This window comes from Plecotus auritus (genome assembly GCF_963455305.1).
Source record: "Plecotus auritus genome assembly, chromosome: 1".
Lineage (NCBI taxonomy): Eukaryota > Metazoa > Chordata > Mammalia > Chiroptera > Vespertilionidae > Plecotus > Plecotus auritus.
The window spans coordinates 20,945,296-20,967,129 of record NC_137770.1 but is presented as its reverse complement, the minus strand read 5'-3'; the positions used below and the strand labels follow the sequence as shown (position 1 = coordinate 20,967,129).

The following is a 21,834-nucleotide window of genomic DNA, read 5'->3' as shown; positions in this document are numbered from 1 at the left end:
TACAATTCTTCTATGCCTGGACTAAGGAAAATGGGATTTTAGAAACCGAGGGATGCAATTCCATAGAAATAAAGCTTTCTACCATACCTCATCCTCCCATGGGGGTTTCTGGAAATGATTATCCCAGGAGCACCCCAAGAACCCCACTTCCAACAATAACAATAGGAAATTGCAGACAGGGTAACTAAGATGACTAAGACCGTAGGTCTTTAAGAAGGGTTTCAAAGTAGTATTGAAGGGGGCATTATTGCATAGTAAAGTAGCCAGCTTTATATAAGAAATGCAAGAATCAAAAGAGTTTAACCTAAAAATATGGTAAAAGGACCCTTCCTTCAGTTCCTACTGTACTAATCGTTTTAAAAAAGTTATTATCAATTACCATTTGTTTTCCACCACTCTTTCTCTTTTTAAAAGTAAATGTTGGCATTAAGTTGCAAGTTTATGCTAATGCAGAATCATGTCAGTTGTCACTCAATTATCACTTTCAACAATTAATCTAAATTATGTACAGCACTTTGTTTTTTTCTTTCTTTGAAGTTCATTGAATTTAAAAGTCAAATTTTTTTTCCAAGAAGAATAAATTGATGGAAGATGGAGGCTGAGATTAAATCAGGGGGAATCATTGATCAAGGATGCTTGAAATTCTTATGAATACAAATAGCCTATCAAGGTTAATGAGGTTCAACTCAAGTTTAGAGAAGAAAAAAATGCACTTAGTATTTTCTATGCACATACAGATTTTAAATCTTAGGTACAATTTGAAAGGTAAATTATGCAAACTCAAACATAGCTTTCATTTGAGTTTTTTACAAGCTATTTTCACTGTTTTTCCCCCAGTGTAAAATAACTGCTTAAAATATATATTCTGGATCAAAAAAAAACAAAAAACTAATGCAATTAGTGAGAAAGAGCAAAGGCCCTCTTGAATACTGACAACTCTCCCAGAAATTATGTGCTTTTAAGGAATGACTGGACAACAATGTTAGCTTTAAAATATAACCATAAAAATGCTCTATAGTGTTTTATTTCCGTCAACCATCATTAATTCAGTGCCTAATATGGGTAAGACTCTAACGGAGAGCACAAAGGGATTCAGAGGTAAGACCTGGTTCTTAACTCACACTCATCAATGATCTGAAAAGAGATGTCTGTAATTCATAAGTGGCTCCCAGAATGCCACAAGTTTGAATTGTAACATCAATGCATACTGGTAAATGGCCCAGAGCAAAATCCTTGCACAGCAACATATCAAAAGAAAATGTAAACAGAAGATTGAGCATCTGAGTGAAAGCAGAGAAGATTGTTAGAAAGAATCCCCCCAAAAAAAGCCAGTTCAACACATTCCAGAAACGAAGACAGAATCTGGTGAAGTAAACAGGATTTCCGCTTATAAGAACTCTGCTAAAAAGAGATGGAGTGTAGGGAAGCCTTACCATAGGCATGAACAAACAGTCCTTTAAACATCATTATTCTCTGATTCTGTGTGCATCAAGCAATTTTTTTTTTTATTACTAATTCAGCTTTCCAAAACCCAGATATAGAAAATTGAGAGACTAGTGCTCTGCATAGGATATCAGTATTTAAATATCTGTATAGGCCTCCAGCAGGGTACATCAATGAATTGGCATTCTTATATATTATTCTCTTGTGAGTTTCACTGTTAATATGAACCAGACTGCCAGATCACATTAATTCTAGGACACAGAAAACTCATTTTCAGATGTGAAGATGAGACCTTCACGCACAATGTCCACTAAGGTAAGGAAGGACATCAGAGTTGAATCTGTCTTAATAACAGGGAAGCTTTCTTCTGCAGCCCCATTTCTTTTTTATTTCAACCCATTTTGAAATCTTACAAAAATATCCCAGATGACTTTAAGACAGTGTGAGAAAGATGCCATAAGAACACTAGAGATGTGAGCAAAAGGATGGTTCAGGAGGAAGGATTATTATGGCTTGTAACTGATATAACCCAAGAATGCTTCAAAAAGAATAAGGTTTAGGATTTGCACAAAAGGAGAACATTCGAGAAGCAGTGGACAACTGGAACAAAGAAGAACAGATGGGATTAGGGAAGTTTAAGAAAAAATGAGTTGACAAGACTGTGTTTGAGTTTCTGTAGGAGGGGTGTTAGAAAGTCAAGTAAAGGATAAAGACAATGAACAAACAAACTAAAAGGCATGTAACTGTATAAATGTTCTTGGCCCTGACCAATAATCTCATTCTGTGCGTCTTATTTATATTTGGCCCTTAAAAAACAACTAAAGAAGATTAATTTCCATTTTTTATAGAATGTATAAGGCAACACCCCATATAACCTAAAACTTTCTAAAACTAAAGCAAAGACTAAATGCTTTTGAATTAAATTTCAATAAAATTCCCAACTGTTGGGGGTTAAATTGAGTGATCCATGATTTATCTCTCACAAAGTCTACACTAGATTTCACTTTGAGAACAGCTTGGGAATAAAGATATTCAATGGACCTCCACAAGGTATGAAATACAAACAAATCATAATCATAAGTGTCACTAAATCTGAAACAACTGCTGTAATTTAATTATTTTATTTTTGAAAGTAAGAAAAAAAATAAAACTGGTTAATAGTTATTTCTTCCAAGATGAACGATGTCTTTCTTTGACTACTTTTTCAATGGCAACTGGGGAAAAACTCTTTTATCATCCAAAAGGATTTTGAATTAGACTTGAGACAAACTGAAAGAATTTTCTGCATCAATTTTAGTATGTCACCTGCATAGGGACAAGGAAATCTGCTGGGTTTTTGTTCACTGCCATGTCACCAGCATTTAGAATAGTGCCTGGCACATAATAGACAGTCATTAAGTATTTGATTTGTGAGTAATGTTCAACCTCTCTCTCCAGTTGTTTTTCATATTCAAAGATCTTTTTTCAATTTATTCCATTAGTGGTAAATGAAACACACACACAATGGAAAGGAAGGAAAGAAGAAAGGGGAGCGAAGGAGGGATTGGAAGGAGGACAGACCAACATTGCTAATCTCACAGCTTAGCAATGAGATTTTCTACCTTTGATCTTCATTAGTATAGTTTTTTAAAAACACTTAATTTTGGCAAAATCATATTTTAGCACTTTTGTCAGCAGGATCAAGGCTAAAATAATATCCATGAAATTTTAAAAACCCTACAATTACAAATGCTCTAAGAATATTTCTGATAAGAAATTATTAAACAGGTAGAGGGCCTTGCAAAGAGTATGTCAATATTTCATTATCTTTACAATTTGAATCTTGAACCGAATCTAAAATACATTTTCTATTGACTCACTGACAAGATGAAAGAGAAACTAGAGTCACATTAAATATTTCCTTTGGATGATAGAAAGTTAGATGCTTTTAACATCAATTTTCTAACTTTTATTATAATTTAGGAACTTCTTCAAATGTGGCAACTTATTACAAGTAAAACACAGCTTCACTAATAAAAACACACAGTGGACTGATACAGATCTACTTCCAAGTGTGTCATCCATGTTTGACCTAATTTGCATAATGATAATTGAAATTTAGCCATTTTCTTTTTATGAAGTTCTTTCCTTTGATGTTTAATATTTTCTGATTAATTACCCCATCTGTGTCAGAAAAAAAGGTGAGCAGGAAATGGTAGCTGTGCACTTACACTTCACTCATGGTTACATCATTCACAATGACTATACAATCCTGAATTAATACAGGCATCACAACTCTACCTCATGCAGAACAGCTACAGATTTGAAAGCCTGTATGGTTTCAAAGATGAAATGTCAGTAATACCTTTTTGCTGTGCCTTCTGCCAGTTTCACCCCCAAAATAAATGATACTTCACTGTTCCTTCAGAGAAGAATGGTCCCTTCCATCTGTAGGAAGGGCTCCATTGATACTAGAACAAAAATATTTTCAATTTTAATAGTTTCCTGGCTTTGAGGTCCAAATGAAAGAGAAATGAATCCATAGAAATTTCTATGTAACTTTACATTATCTATACCCAAACTAGCATTTATAAAATATCACAATCTTCATATTAAAAATGCATTAAGCAATTCTGTGAAACAAAACTAAAGTCCTTTGAATATGGCTTAAAACCAGCAAAGTCACCTCCACTTGTGCTGCCAAATGTGCTTTCTCCTGGTCTTTCCGCTCCATGCACCGCTTCACTTCTTCCAGCTCAGAGGCCATGGCGCTGAAGCTCAGCTGCACTCTCAGCTCCGACATCTGCTTCTCCAGATCCACTTTTTCTCGCTCAACGCCTTCAAAGAGAAAACGTAAAGCTTGATGGCTGTTCTTTATTCTCAGAAGAATGTACTTTCAAATGGTACAAAGCCTTGACGTTTTAATATTCCTGCTAACATAATCCACTTATTAACACTGTCAACAGACTTCATGATTTGTCAGTCTATTGTTTCAAGTCTCATGCAGTTTTCTACAATATTATTCCACTTTAATATAAAACTTAAAACGTTATCTGGACAGAGGAAAAAATGGTGGTTGAATAGACAGACGTGTCCCGAGCCTTGTCCCAGAGCAGACAGAAAGAACAGCTGAGGGTCGCATGGGGAGTGTTTGTTGGTGAGTTGGGGGACAGCTATACTCCAGGAGACGGTGGGGGATTTCTGGACGGGGATCCCCTGACCGGGCAGCACCCACTGCTGCTGGGTTCCCTCCTGGAGCGAACGGCTCGGACGCGGAGACCACGCCATCTTGAAGAGGAAAGTGGATATTATCGGAAGCCTGAAAATCTACAACTACGGCACCCACCAAACAGCTGCGAACCCAGAACACCAGTCCCCAATTGGTGCAAACACGCGGATTCAGAGAAGCTCTACACTCCGACACGGAAAGGTCAGATTTCGCCTGGGATAAGGTGAGGTCTCTAGTCCCAGCAGGAGAGAGAAGCACACGCACTGTGGGAGCTGGAGACCGGGGGAAGTCTGCGCCTAGAAAAATCCGTGGCTGTTGGGGCTGGCGTGATCCATGAATGTGGAAGGGGGTCCTCAGAGCTGCTAACAAAAGGGAACACTAAAAAGCAACCCATTTTGATCTGACGCAAAAGGACAGCCTAAAAATTTTAAAAGTGTGCTGGCTGCTTAGATCCAAGGGGTAAAAAAAGACTTCACAGATTTGCGCGCAGCCCCAGAGTTCGCACACTTATGTTGGCTCTTTTTCCTCTTTAAATCCTTGTTTCTGATTACTAAGCCCAATACAAAGGATCAACCAATTGGGGACACCCTAAGAGACTGCAGGGGAAAGTTGTTTTTCTGGAACCTGGGGATCAGAGCGGGAAATAACCATCTAAGAACTAGCTCTGGGGCAACACACTCCCACAAACCTATATTGAGTGCCACAGGAAAAGCAGGATCTAAGCACTAGCTAGAGAGGAGCTATAGACCCAAAGGTCAATCCAGAAACACTGCCACCCAGTGGTTGAATCACAAATTGACTCTTGTGTAAACACAAATAAAGGAATACAAGAAATTAAGACACATGGCCTGCTTAAAAATCAGGACTGGCTTACAACACTGAGGAGCAGTGGGACGCAGGGAACTGCAATACTGTCCTGACTAGGAAACAGGCGCACCAAACAGAACAGTAGAGGAAGTGAATGACCTTCACTACTGCACATTTTTATTTTTATTTTTTACATCTTTTACTTAAGAAACTAATTTTTTTTCTTTTTTCCTCATTTGATTTTACCTTTTTAATTTTTACATTTTTATTTTCAATCAGTATTATTGCTACTACTATTTTACCTTTTTTTTAAAAAGAAGTGTCATTTTATTTTCTCTTCATTTTACTTTGGGATTAGTGTTCTACATTCTATTTTCATCTTTCCTTTAGCATCATTTTACTCTACCTCAACTTTACCTTTATGCCATCACTCTCCTCCTAACATTTCCCATTTTGTTGTCCTGTTTCTCTTATCCTTTTCCTGCTTTAGATTTTCCCTATTCTTTCTTTTTACCCCCTTTTAAAATTTCACCCTACTTATATATCTAATTTCCAATCCCCTGCTCCAAGTACATACATACCTCTCTCTTCTCTGTTTTCACTATACAAAAAATTGTTTTTCTCTCTGTCCTTTTGTTGTTGTTTACTTGATTGTTGATTATATTGTTTTATGCTTGTTTGTGAGATTGTTTTGCTTATTCTTTTATTTTGTTTTGTTTTTTTGTTTTGTTTTTGTTTTGTTTTGTGCTTCTGTTTTCCCTCGCCTCACTTGATATTAGTTGTTGTTTGTATTTTGTATTCATCTCCAGGTACTTGTTGCTGGCATTTATTGGGATTAGTGGCTGTTCTATTGGAGTTTTCTCCCCATATATATAGTTTGTTCCCCTTTTCTTTCTTATTCTCTTTCTTTTCTCTCTTACTTTGTTTTTCCTTTTCCCAATTTCATTTTGGCACTCCTTTCTTTTTTTCGCTTTCTCTTCTTCTTTCTCTCCTATACTCTAATTTGCCTTTCTCTGGTGGCCAACTTTATTTGTGGTTATTACTATCATGAATATATTTCTGTTCAGTGCCTTGTGCGTTGTACCTGGGTGTGTTGTATTTTGTGCCTTTAAATCAATGCAGGAGAGAGAGAACTACATAACCAGACACCCGGAGAAGAGAGACCAAGGGGAGAAAAAGAAACAGCCTGCATATGAAAGAAAAGCAGGCATCACCAGAAAAGGAAGTAAATGAAATGGAGGCAAGCAACCTGTCAGATAAAGAATTCAGAGAAATGGTCATAAGGTGGCTGAAAAGAATGGAAGACAAATTCGACAATATGAGCAAGAACCAAGAGGAAATGAAGAAGAACCAAGAAGAAATGAAAAATGACATCGCTGCTGTAAAGAACTCAATAGAAAGCATCAAGAGTAGACTAGAAGAAGCAGAGGACCGCATCAGTGAGCTAGAAAACAAGGTAGGAAAAAACACCCAAGTAGAGCAGCTTCTAGAAAAAAAAATTAAAAAGCAGGAGGAGAGCCTAACAGAACTTTGGGACAACACGAAACAAAGCAACATCCAAATAATAAGGGTTCCAGAAGGAGAGGAAACTAAGCAAGGAATAGAAAACCTGTTTGAAGAAATGACAGAAAATTTCCCTGATATAGAGAAGAAAAAACCCACACAAATCCAACAAGCTCACAGAGTCCCAAGCAAAATGAACCCCGAAAGACTGACACCAAGGCACATTATAATTAAATTAGCAAACACCAACGACAAAGTAAGAATCTTAAAAGCGGCCAGAGAGAGACAGAAAGTTACCTACAAAGGAACCCCCATCAGACTAGTGACTGATTTCTCAACAGAAACTCATCAGGCCAGAAGGGAATGGAATGAAATATACAAAGTCATGCAAAGGAAGGGTCTGAATCCAAGAATACTGTACCCAGCAAGGCTATCAATCAAAATTGAAGGTGAAATCAGGAGCTTAACAGACAAAAAAGGACTAAGGGAATTTATTACCACCAAACCAGCAATGCAAGAAATGCTAAAGGGTCTGCTGTAAAAAAAAAAAGAAATAGGAAGCGAAGAAGGAACACAGGGGTAAAGAATAAAAATGGCCACAAATAAATACCTATCAATAATAACTTTAAATGTAAATGGATTAAATGCCCCAATCAAAAGACACAGGGAGCCAAAACCGGTTTGGCTCGGTGGATAGAGCGTCGGCCTGTAGACTGAAAGGTCCTGGGTTCGATTCCGGTCAAGGGCATGTAACTTGGTTGCGGGCACATCCCCAGTAGGAGGTGTGCAAGAGGCAGCTGATCGATGTTTCTCTCTCATCGATGTTTCTAACTATCTATCCTTCTTCCTTCCTCTCTGTAAAAAAATCAATAAAATATATTTAAAAAAAAAAAAAAGACACAGGGAAACGGATTGGATAAGAAAACACCACATATATCTGTTGTCTACAAGAAACCCACCTCAAAAAAAAACAAAAACACACAGACTGAGGGTGAAGGGATGGAAAAAGGTTTTTCAGGCGAATAGATATAAAAAAAAAGCTGGGGTAGCAATACTTATATCTGACAAATTAGATCTCAAAGTGAAAGACATAACAAGAGATAAGGAAGGCCACTTCATAATACTAAAGGGAGCAATCCAACAAGAAGAAATAACTCTAGTAAACATATACGCACCCAATACAGGAGCACCCAAATACATAAAAAAACTCCTGGAGAATACCAAGGGAGAGATTGACAGCCATACAATTATAGTAGGAGACTTTAATACCCCACTATCACCATTGGACAAATGTTCTAAACAAAAAATCAGCAAAGAAACACCAATCCTAAATGACTCACTAGACCAGATGGAATTAATTGACATCTTCAGAACATTTCACCCCAAAGCCACAGAATGTACATTCTTCTCAAGTGCACATGGGTCATTTTCAAAGATAGACCATATGTTGGGTCATAGGCAAAGTCTCTTCAAATCATATCAAGCATCTTCTCAGATCACAGTGGCATAAAACTGGAAATCAACTACAATAAAAACAATCCAAAAAAATCAAACACCTGGAGACTAAACAGCATGCTATTAAACAATGACTGAGTTACAAGAGAGATCAAAGAAGAAATAAAAAACATCATGGCAACAAATGACAATGAAAACACAACAATACAAAATCTATGGGACACAGCGAAAGCAGTCTTGAGAGGGAAGTTCATAGCTCTACAAGCCTACTGCAAAAAACAAGAAACAATGGTAATAAATTACCTAACCCTACAACTCAAAGCGTTAGAAAGAGAGCAACAAGAAAAGCCCAGTGTAAGCAGAAGGAAGGAAATAATAAAGATCAGAGTGGAGATAAATGACATTGAGACCAAAAAAAACAATACAAAAGATCAACAAAACCAAGAGCTGGTTCTTTGAAAGGATAAACAAGATTGATGAACCTCTAGCCAGGCTCACCAAGAAGCAAAGAGAGAGGACCCAAATAAACAAAATCAGAAATGAAAGAGGTGAAATAACAACAGACCCCACCGAAATACAAAGGGTTGTCAAAAAATACTATGAACAACTAACTCTATTCCAACCAACTGGACAACCTGGAGGAAATGGACATATTCCTAAAAAAATATAAACTTCCAAAACTCAATCAGGAAGAATCTAAACATCTAAATAGGCCAATAACTATGGAAGAAATTGAAGCAGTCATCAAAAAGCTTCCAGCAAACAAAAGCCCGGGGCCAGATGGCTTCACAGGGGAGTTTTACCAAACATTCAAGGAAAAACTAACCTATCCTCCTCAGACTATTCCAAAAAATTCAGGAGGAAGGAACACTTCCAAGCTCCTTCTATGAAGCCAGCATGACCCTAATACCAAAACCAGATAAAGACAAAACAATGAAAGAGAATTACAGGCCAATATCCCTCATGAACATAGATGCCAAAATCGTCAACAAAATTCTAGGAAATTGAATCCAGCAGTACACCAGAAAGAGCATACACCATGACCAAGTAGGATTTATCCCAGGAATGCAAGTATGGCACAATATCCGCAAATCAATAAACGTGATACATCACATAAACAAATTGAGAGATAAAAATCACATAGTCATATCAATTGATGCAGAAAAAGCATTTAACAAAATCCAACACCCTTTCTTGATAAAAACTCTCAACAAGGTGGGCATAGAAAGATAATATCTCAACATAATAAAAGCCATATATGATAAACCCACAGCTAACATCATATTCAATGAGCAAAAACTAAAACCATTTCCCCTAAGAACAGGAACAAGACAGGGATGCCCACTCTCACCACTCCTGTTCGACACAGTACTGGAAGTATTAGCCATTGCAATTAGACAAGAAGAAGAAATAAAAGGCATCCAAATTGGAAAAGAAGAAGTAAAGCTGTCCTTATTTGCAGATGACATGATATTGTACATAAAAGACCCGAAAGACTCCATCAAAAAACTAATAGACTTAATAAATGAATTCAGCAATGTAGCAGGATACAAAATTAACGCCAAGAAATCTATGGCATCTCTAAACACTAACAGTGAACTTATAGAAAGAGAGACTAAAAAAGCAATTCCATTTACCATCGCACCAAAAAAATTAAGATACCTAGGAATAAACTTAACTAAGGAGATAAAAGTCCTATACGCAGAAAACTAGAGGACACTAAAAAAAGAGATAGAGGAAGACATAAATAGATGGAAGAACATACCATGTTCATGGATTGGTAGAATCAACATCATTAAAATGTCCATACTACCCAAAGCAATCTATAGATGCAATGCACTCCCCATTAAAATACCAATGGCATATTTCACAGACCTAGAAAAATCTCTCCAAAAGTTCATCTGGAATAAAAAAAGACCCCGAATAGCCACAGCAATCCTGAGAAAGAAGAACAAAGTAGGAGGGATCGCAATACCAGATTTCAAGCTGTATTACAAAGCCACTGTTCTCAAAACAGCCTGGTACTGGCACAAGAACAGACATATAGACCAATGGAATAGAATAGAGAATCCAGATATCGACCCAAACCACTATGCCCAATTAATATTTGACAAAGGAGGCATGAACATACAATGGAGTCAAGACAGTCTCTTCAATAAATGGTGTTGGAAAAATTGTACAGATACATGCAAAAAAATGAAACTAGACCATCAACTTACACCATACACAAAAATAAACTCAAAATGGATACAGGACTTAAACATAAGATGGGAAACCATAAAAATACTAGAGGAATCCACAGGCAGCAAAATCTCAGACATATGCCGAAGCAATTTCTTCACTGATACCGCTCCTAGGGCAATGGAAGCTAAAGAGAAAATAAACAAATGGGACTACATCAAAATAAAAAGCTTTTTCACAACAAAAGAAACCATCAACAAAACAACAAGAAAGCCCACTGCATGGGATAACATATTTGCAAATGTTATCACTGGTAAAGGTTTAATCTCCAACATCTACAGGCAACTTATACAACTTAATAAAAGGAAGATAAATGATCCAATAAAAAAATGGGCAACAGACCTAAACAGAATCTTTTCAAAAGAAGACAGAAGAAAGGCCAAGAGACATATGAAAACATGCTCAAAGTCACTAATTATCCGAGAGATGCAAATCAAAACGACAATGCCGTACCATCACACACCTGTCAGAATGGCAATCATCAACACATCAACAAATGACAAGTGCTGGTAAGGATGCGGAGAAAAAGGAACCCTCGTGCACTGCTGGTGGGAATGCAGACTGGTGCAGCCACTGTGGAGAACAGTATGGAGTTTCCTCAAAAACATAAAAATGGAGCTCCCATTTGACCCAGTAATCCCACTTCTAGGAATATATCTCAATAAACTAGAAACACCAATCAGAAAGGATATATGCACCCCTATGTTCATAGCAGCACAATTCACCATAGCTAAGCTTTGGAAACAGCCTAAATGCCCATCAGCAGAGGAGTGGATTAGAAAACTATGATACATCTACACAATGGAATACTACACTGCTATAAAAAAGTAGGAATTCTTACCATTTGCAGCAGCATGGATGGACCTGGAAAGCATTATGTTAAGTGAAATAAGCCAGGCAATGAAAGAAAAATACCACATGATCTCACTCATTTATGGAAAATAAAGAACATTATAACGTGATGAATAAAAAGATAGATACAGAGGCAGTAAAGCACCGAACAGACTGTCAAATTACAGCGGGAAGGCTGGGGAGTGTTGGGGAGGGAGGGAAATAGATCAACCAAAGGACTTGTATGCATGCATATAAGCACACCAATGGACACAAGACACTGGGGGGAAGGGGGGGATGAGGGCATGCGACAGCGGATAGGGGAGGCTGGGGGAAGGTCAATGGAGAAAAAAAAAAGAGATATATGTACTAATACATGTAATACTTTAAACAATAAAAAAATATTAAAAAAATAAAATAAAATAAACGTTATCTGCTTTCCAGTACAATTTATTTCAGGAAAATCCTACACCTTTCTTTTCCTTTCACTTTCCTTACATCTCCACATTAACTTCAAAGTCTAACAAAAATTCTGAAAGAATTTTCAACTTAGCTACTCCCAACTGAAGTTAATGAAGTTCACACAACAAAATGCTTTTCTTGCAACATAAACACATGATGCCGTTGACTCTCTGATTGTGCAAGACCACTAACATACTAATTCTGGGACTACTACCTAAAATTATGTCACTGAACAATAAAAGTGACTTAGTATTTAACTCAACATGAGACACTTGGTCTATGATGCAGAGTACACTTTAATACCATCATCTTCAGAGGTAAATAACACAAAGAACCTTTCTCAATGAGCTTGCAGTACAAGAACAGAATCAAGACATAAAGAACTTCCTTGAATCTAAGACGTCAAAAATTGAAACAGATACATTTAAAACTACTGTTTTTCCAATAGTTTCCTTTCTAGAAAAGGAAAGATGGAAAGAAATACTACCAAATCTAATTTATAGATAATTCATAAGACACATTCAAATTTTTATAATATCAAAGTATTTGAAACAGAAATAGCAAAGTGTTTAAAAATGTCCAATGTCCTTTGGATGGAAGGTACAGAGGCATTTTAATAGCATAAGAACACTGACAAATACTATATAGATATTCCTGTATAGCATAATTGTTATTATACAGAAATAGTCCAAAGAACAGAGTGATTAACTCTATCTTAGTGAGAAACTGAGGTAGGAAGGATTGGGAACTAAGTTAGATTTAAATAATAAATACAAAATTCCACCAGGCAAAGGAGATGCAGTTGGGGTGATATTTCAGGGAAAGAAAACAGTGTAAAGCACTGAGATACTAAATTATATTTAATATTCAGGTAACTGCACATACAGTAGCTTTACGTAGCAGACACATATGAGGAAGGAGGAGGGGGAGTCAGCAGGGAGTTTAGGCATTGCTAGAGAGCTTAGAATTTATCCTGTAGATCAGGAATTAGCAAACATTTTCTGTAAAAGGTCAGATAATAAATATTTTAGCCATGACCTCTGTCACTACTACTCAGCTGTACCTCTGTATTGCAAAAATAACCTATACAGTACATAAATGATTGGGAGCAACTGTATTCCAATGAAGTTTATTTACAAAAGTCTGGATTTGACCCATGGGCCATACTTGACCCACCCCTGCTAGGTCTACAACCTAAAAATATGCATATTTGTTTAAGTGTAAATGTATTTATTCATTTTATAACTATATGTATTCATTAATTTTATAAATGTTTTATCTCATCATTATATATGTATATGTGTACACATATAACATCTATATCTCCTAATATATATCTATTGATATATATGTTTTATAATATATAATATGTACATGAACAATAATATTAGTATGAATATATTTATATAAAATATGAAGATAATACATATGAATACATAAATACATATGTGTATATGCATATTTTATGAAGTATATATATTGGTGTGTAGACATATAATATTTTGGTATGTTTCATAACAGATACATATAAAATACTAGCATGGCTATATATATAAATACTAGTATATAGTAGATATATACACATACCTACATATATAAGGAAACAGTAACAAAATTAAAATACTTAAAACAGAAGGTATAAAACATAAATAATGTCACAAACACTCCTCCCACATCCAGAGGATTTTCTCATACACTTCATTTTAAACAGTGATGGGTTAGTAAAGGATAGCAGTTAAGAGCTCAAGTTTAGAGAGAAAAAGATTTGGGTCTGCTGCATCCCACAAATGAGACCTGAGGCAAGATACTTGGTCACTTATTCCTCGGAGGGTTTTTTTTAATCATTAAAAGAGAAACAAAAACAGTACTTTTCCCATAGAGTAGTTGTGAGAACTAAAGGAGACAATGTAAAATGAGTAGTATAATGCCTTGTATGTAGTTAGAGCTCAATAAATTACAGTGAGAGGTTTTAATCAAGAGAGTAAATTGAATGGTTTGTGTGTAAGAAGGGTGTCTGTGGCAGCAGTATAGAAGACAGATTACAGAGGAACTAGAATAAGACAAGTAAAGAGGGTAATTTAGATGAGATGAAGCATGCCTCCAAAGGGGAAGTGGAAATGAAAAAGAGGGAAGGGAACATTTAAGAGATATAAGGACCTATAAATAGACAGGATATCAGGACAAATTAGAGGGAGGGAAGAAGGAATAATTTTGAATTTTCTTTGTTTTTTAGGCTTGGATATCTGAATAAAGGATGATGCCATCAATTGAGATAGGAAACAAAATGGGTTTTGAGGAAAAAATGAATTCAGATTTAAATCTGTTGACTGAGCAACTATGGAAGAGCACATAGAGATGTCCAATGAGCAACCCCATCGGGAGGGCTGAAGGGTAGGCGAGTGAGTGGAGCTCGATGTAGCGATCATTTATAGGTGATAATAAACCATAAGACTACATAAGAGAAGTAGTAAGTGAGGAAAGCCATACGTAGGATTCTAGACATAACCAGCAGTTAAAGGACAAACTGTGAACAAAGGGGAAAGATTTGAATGGACGGAATGAAAACAAGGCAGGAAAGAGTAGGAGCTCTGAAGTCAGTGGAAGAGTTCCAAATAGGAAGAGCAAATAAACAGGGGTCCAAAAAGGTAAGTAATGGCAAGATTCCTTGAATTTGACTGCGGAGAACATTAGTAAATTAAGCAGTCAATTTTAGAAGAAAGGAGGAAATCCTTTTGTAGTGGGCAGAGGAACACACAATGAGTGTCATTTCTTACGTATAATTTTTAAAAAATAATACAAATATTTTATAAAGATGAAAACTGTAGTATTGTTAAAAGAAGGTAAAGAAGTTCATTATCACATTAATAAAAAAAAAACTGTCAAAAATTTTAAACCCTGGTAAATAGTTCAGAAAAGTGAGATTCTTCTAGTTCCTAAAGACTTGCACCAAAAATAACTAGATATTATGAGGAAATAAAATTTACAACAAATGTACCATAGAGTCTTTTTTTCTAAAAAAGAAAAAAAAAATGAGAGTCCCTATGTGCATCATTATGAAAATTTGGCGAATACTCTAATATTAAAATAAATTCAAAAACAAATTTTAAAATATTTGATATTATACATATAATAAATATATAGAAACATCACATAAAGCTTAATCGAACTTAATGGCATGAAAATATATTAAGATAGCCCTGGCCGGTGTAGTTCAGTTGGTTGGAGAGTCATCCAGTACTCCAAAAGGTCTCAGGTGCAATTCCTAGTCAGGGCACATACCCACATTGCAGGTTCAATCCCTGGTTGGGGCACACACAGGAGGCAATGGATCAGTGTTTCTCTTCTCACATCAATGTTTCTCTCTCTCTCCCTCTCCCTTCCTCTCTCTCTGAAATCAATAAAAACATATCCTCGAATGAGGATAGGAAGAAATATATATGTATTTGTATATTGATAGGTATGCTACAGTTTGCCATCCAGTGAAAATTTTCTGGCAATGTGTAAATTCTAACATAGGCAACACACTGAGTTATGTGTAGGGGAAAAAATATTTACCTTCCCGGACTTTGATAATATATAGCAAATGCTTACAAGAGTTCCTCCAGTAAGTTAGGCACTGGAGTAGGAAGCCTCATAATTAATGTAATTTACAAGCCAAACAATCAGGACTAGTGTATTAGAAATCATTATAAAATCTCAATGTCACTATTTCTGTTTAACCTGAACTTTCAAAAAGAAATATATCTAGAATCACTAGACTCCACCATCTAGATCAAGACCTCCACTAACTGAAAGGCTATTCTAACACTCCTCAAACACAAAGTATTCCTAATTCACAAATGAAAAAAAAGTCATATGATGCATGATTACTTCTGCAATGTGATTAATTTTTGTCACCAATCTCCAGATAACAAAAAAGGTAGATCTTAAATTTAATTGTAAATATAGAAAACTGAGATAAGACAAAGTAAAAAAAAAAAAAGAAGAGGTATTTTAAATTTAAATACAAGTATACACACACACACACACATACACACACACACAAAAACATACACACATATTTAGTCACAGAAGTAGGAAACTGGAAAAATTCCACCACTGGCTTTGCTGGCTCTTTCTAAGAGAAAGCTCCAGGACATAAACAGGTTTGACAACTGAAATGTGTTTAAAAATCAAACAGAGAAGACATTAAAATTGGATGTTAAATACAGCCAACAAACAAGTGAAATTTTAAATTAAAAACACAATACCATTTATATTAGCATCCAAAAGTTAAATATGTATGTATAAATCTAACAAAATTTATATGAGGAAAACTACAAAACTCATAAAAGAAATCAAGATGAACAAAATAAATGAAGAGATATTCCATGTTCATAGATGAGAAGACTCAATACTGTCAAAATGTCAGTTCTTCCCAACCTAATCTACAAACTCAATGCAAATCACAGCAAGTTATTTTGTGGATAACAACGAACTGACTAAAGTTATATGGAGACCAAAGGATCCAAAATAGCCAATACAATATGGAAAAAGAAGAGCAAAGCTGGAGAATTGACACTACCCAACTTCAAGAATTACTATAAAGCTACAGTAAATCAAACAGAGCAGTACTGGTGAAAAAACAGATCAATGGGACAGAATTAAAAGTCAACTGATCTTTGACAATGAAGCAAAAGCAACACAATGACAGTTTGAAAGATTATAAATATACTCCTATCATACGATCCAGCCATCACATTCTTTGGTATTTACTAAAAGAAGATGATAAGATGTCCACACAAAATCTGTACTCAGATGTTTAGTTTGCTCATAACTGCTAAAACTTGGAAGCAAACAAAATGGCCTTCATAGCTAAATGGTAGACTGTGGTACATCCAGACAATGTTTAAAAAAGAGACAGAGAGAGAGAGCTACCAAGTCATTAAAATACATAAAGGAAACTTAAAGGCACATTAAGTGAAAGAAGCCAATTTAAAAAATTATATGCCATATGATTCCAACTATATAAGAATCTGTAAAGGCAAAACTATGGAGAAAGTAGAAAGATCAGTGGTTGTCATGTGTTAAGGGGGAGAGCTGAATATGTGGAACATAGAGGATTTTCACGGCAATGAAACTACTCTATCCTATATAATAAAAGACTAATATGCAAATTGACCGTACAGCGGAATGACCAGCAGAACGACAGGTTGCTATGATGCACACTAACCACCAGGGGGAAGATGCTCAACACAAGAGCTGCCCCCAGCCCACAGGCCTCAGGCGACCTGCAGGAGGCAGGGCTGGCAAGCAGGCAGCACCAAGCCAGCCAAGGCGGCAGGGGGGCAGGGCTGGCGAGTGGGCGGCACAAGGCCAGCCAGGGAAGGTGCCAGCGGGGCCCCCCCCCCCCAATAGCCCCGCCAGTTGCCCCACTGAGGGAAGCAACCAGTGGCTGCGGCAGGGTTTGGGTCTGGCAAGCGGGCGGCGCCAAGCCGGACAAGGCGGGTGCAAGCAGGGGCCCTCTAATTGCTCCACCAGTCGCCCCACAGATCAGCCCTGATTGCCGGCCATGCCTAAGGGACCCTACCCATGCATGAATTTCATGTACCAGGCTGCTAGTGATACTATAAAGGTGGTGAGACACCATCATATATTTGTCTAATCTCACAGAATGCACAACACCAAGAGTGAACCCTAATGTAAACTATGGACTTTGGATGACAATGATGCATCAGTGTAGGTGCATCAGTTATAACAAACTTATCCCTCTTGGGGGATGTTGATAATGGGGGAGGCTACCCATGTGTGTGAGCAAAGGGTATATGGGAAATCTCTGTACCTTTTGCTCAATATTGCTATAAACACAAAACTAAAAAATAAAGTTTATTTTAAAAATAATTGGATACTACATTATTGTTATGTTGTTTGAAAACCTTGTGGTAGATAAAGAAGTAGATAAGATACCCTGATTGGGTAGCTCAGTTGGTTAGAGCATCATCCTAATATGCCAAGGGTGTGGTCAGGGCACATATAAGAAGCAACCAATGAATGCATATATAAGTGAAACAACAAGTCTATGTTTCTCTATCTATCTATCTTTCAAATCAATTAAAAGTAATAATAATAAAAAAAGAGGTAAGTTGACAAAAGCATAACATGTGGAATGCAATTCTGAAAATGGCAAGTATTTAAGAAAGATTTTTAAAAAACCCTACATATTTACAAATCAGAATTATACCTCTCCTAAACCTCCGGTCATCTCCTTGTTCATCCTGATGATTTAACTGTTGGTTGGAAATCTGAGATACTTGATGTTGTAAACCCTTTCGATCACCTTCTGCTTTCATAAGTTGTGTACGGAGTTCTTCCACCTAAATACATATAGTCAAAATTAAGTTTTAAAAGTAAAGAAAAAAGAATAATTGAACTCACAGATTATTTTCCTAAGGAAAAAGTTTACTTCTACTGGGCTGTGGCAAGCAAAAGTTGAAGCCAAGTTAATTTCCTTGTCATGCCAAACCATGGAATAGTCTCTTGCTCCATTTCTTTATTCCTCCCGTTCCTTCCACAAAGAATGAATGTCTTTTCCCCTTCTCCGTGTCTACTGTGACAAAGAATTTGACCGCATTTTAATAAAACCTTTATTTGAACCTACTACTATTAACCCAAACCACCACCAGTTAAATACTACATGTTTTCATATTTTTCACTTCATTTATTTCATGTGAACTTGGTCTATTGATTGGTAAATTGATGAAAAATGATCACAGTTAGCATATTTTAATATCAAAGTACTGCTCCAAATAACTAAGCAATAAACGCTACTGAATAAATTGTAAACTCCTTGAGGTCAAGGACTATTTTACTCATCTCTGTATTCCTAGAGGCTAGTTAACTGCCTAGCACATACCAGGTAAGTCCCCAATGAGCATTAAACAAGTTAGCAGTGGCCAAAAGAGTCAGCTAAAGTCACAATGACAACCCAAACACAGAAATCTTTAACTTCAAAAGATGTCATTATAAAGTACAAGTCAGAGTTCCAAAAAAAAAAACAGAGTGGAATTAAATACAAATATAAACTTCCAAAAAAGAAAGGCTGGACTCTGCCAACATTAATTCCAATGGACCACTGGCTGCAGAATAAAGCCAAGGAACATTTTTAAAGGCTTTGTAAAACAGGTGCGATGGTGTATTTTCAGCACTAATTGTCAAAATGTAATACCACTTCTGAACATCTATAGGATTTCTGACATCTTTGCCTACCTAGCATATTATGTAATGAGTTATGTAACCCACATTTCAAAACAGAGGAAGTAACAATTGCATTTTATATTAAATACAGGCAGAGAAGCAGTTAGTTGGAAAACATAAGCCCTTATCCAATGTATGTAAGATAGCTATTTCAAGTTATTGAACTTTAAATATCAGAAGAGCCAAGCTCCCACTATGGGCTAATGAGCTGCAAAATCTTATGCTTTAAAAGCAAGCCTTAAGTTTGGTTAAAAGGGGGCAGGTAGCATCTTAAAAATGTGAATACAAGACAATAATGCATTCAAAGTAACCCGTACATACAAAAGTCTGTTTTATACATTTTGCTGCTTCCTTCACTCTCCAATGCCTCCTTGAGGAAAATTAAGCCCCTGGGAAAATTTTATCTTATACATCCAGTCTCACTTTTACATTGGTTATGCTAAGAGAGATAAGACCAAAGTTGGAGACGCCATCAGCAAAATACACAGTCACAGTGGAAACTTGGGCTGGTGTTTTTACTAGCTTTCTCAGAATCTTCCTGAGGATTTCATCTTTTACTTACGTATACTGATATACAATCCTTAGGAAAAAATTATTAAAGAGCTAGGCTTTTCCTTTCAAATGACATTTAATAAATAAGGAAATTCAATCCTGATTTCATTTAAAAGCAGCTTATCATAGCTTGCATAGACTTACCTGATGCAAAAGTGTTTCTCTGCTGCCTTCTGACTGATTCAGTAACCTTCGAGACAGCTCCAATTCCTGTTCAAGCTAGAGTGTCAACAAAGGATAAAGAAAAATGTCCAATGGGACACAAGTTCACTAAATTATATGGACACAGCTTAAAAGGTAAAAAGAGGGAAAGTTTTCAGAAGATAATATGGAATAATAAATACCTTGCTATAAACACATATTAATGCTTCCATTAAAATAATGTTAACTACATAACAAAAAGTGAGCCAGACCAGACTTCAAAAGGGCTGAGTTCTAATCGGTTCCATCCCAGCTATGATCTTGTTTAAATCTTTTTTCCTTAGACCTCCTTTCTGTTGCCTCTAAAATAAGGATTGCATATTAAACAACTTCTGAAATTCCTTCCAGTTTGAAAACATTTTAATTCAAATTCTAGAGCAATTCTGTCTTTAAATTAGTACATGTATCATATGAACTGAATTAAAATAAAAATTTCAGAAACCCAATGACTCAAAGTATATTTCGTCCAACTGATGATTTTATATATTTTATATTCCTAATATATCCAACATCCATAACATTCCTAAAGTTGTTAAATATCTAAGTTCAGCCCTGGCTGGGTGGCTCAGTTGGTTGGAGCATCGTCCCATACACCAAAGGTTGCAGGTTCACTTCCCAGACAGTGCAAATACTTAGGTTGTGGGTTCAATTCCCTGTCAGAGCACATACATAGGTTTTGGGTTCAGTCCCCAGGAGGGGCACATACAAGAGGCAACTGATAGATGTTTCTCTCACATGTCAATGCTTCTCTCTTCCTCTCTCTCTCTCCCCACCCCTTCCTCTCTCTCAAAATCAATAAAAAACATATCCTTGCCCGGCCTTTGTGGCTCAGTGGTTGAGCATCGACCTCTGAAGCAGAAGGTCATGCTCCAATTCACAGTCAGGGCATCTGCCCAGGTTGTGGGTTTGATCCCCAGGAGGTACAGGAGGCAGCCAATTGATGATTCTCTCTTATCAATGATTCTTTTATTTTTTTTTCTCATCAATGTTTCTATCTTTCTATCCCTTTCCTTTCCTCTCATTCTAAAACATCAACAAAAAACATATTTTTTTAATTTAAAAAAGAAAAGAAAAGTAGAGTGGCCAGATGATAAGGTAGCAAACAATCTGTACATGTTTCTAAGAGCAAGTGGCAAAGTGGCAGAACCTTCAAGCCAAGTGACTCCACATCAATCCATAAAGGCTTCATTGAGTTCCAACAAAGGATCTCAGGCACTCAACAAATATCATTGGCCCCAAACAGTACTGCTCTTTGAAAAATAACTTTCAAAATCTTACTTGGTTCTTCTCAGTTTCAGTTTGTCTTAGCTTGTTTTGCATTACTCCCTCATCATCTGTTTTAGCTTCTTGTTTCTTTAATGCCTAGAATGAAAGAGATGGGGAAAGTGTATCAGACTAAAATACATATAAAACTGAAAGACACTACTAGGACTTACTAAGAAAAGGCTGAAAAAGATGTATATGAGTTGCACAACATATATAATGGAATTACAACCTGCTCATTCACTGAAATCCTAAGAACATTCCAGTTAGAATCAAATATAAGCAAATTCCTAATCTTCCTAATCAATTTTCACTCAGTTTCACTTTTTCCCCATCTTTAGGTATTTTGTTACGCAATCAGAAAGTGCAGACAGCTAACAGTTTTCTTGGAAACAAGCAAAGCTTACTGCCTGCTGAAATGATGGTATTTAAAAGTTATATTATCTGCTCAACTACTTAGATATAATACTAAAAACTAGCTCACTAATTTTCCAAATTATGAAAAAAATCTCAACAAAGTAGAAACATGCTTGTTGCATCATTATTACACATATGACATTTTATCACAACATATAACTGGCTTTTCAAACCATACTTCATACAGAGGGGGGAAAGCATTCTTTTCTACATTTTTC

The 21,834-nt window shown here is 36.3% G+C and overlaps 1 protein-coding gene across 1 annotated transcript in view; it reads right to left on the bottom strand.

Moving 5' to 3' along the window:
- Window positions 1-21,834, bottom strand: part of CEP128 (centrosomal protein 128) — a 384,557-nt gene that overhangs the window by 257,907 nt on the left and 104,816 nt on the right. Inside the window, exons 11-14 of the mRNA XM_080673796.1 lie at window positions 21,215-21,298; window positions 19,880-19,954; window positions 18,171-18,303; window positions 4,109-4,260 (exon numbers count right to left, since the gene is read on the bottom strand). Of these exons, the coding sequence (XP_080529922.1) occupies window positions 4,109-4,260; window positions 18,171-18,303; window positions 19,880-19,954; window positions 21,215-21,298 (444 nt within the window). The remainder of the gene's footprint in view (window positions 1-4,108; window positions 4,261-18,170; window positions 18,304-19,879; window positions 19,955-21,214; window positions 21,299-21,834) is intronic.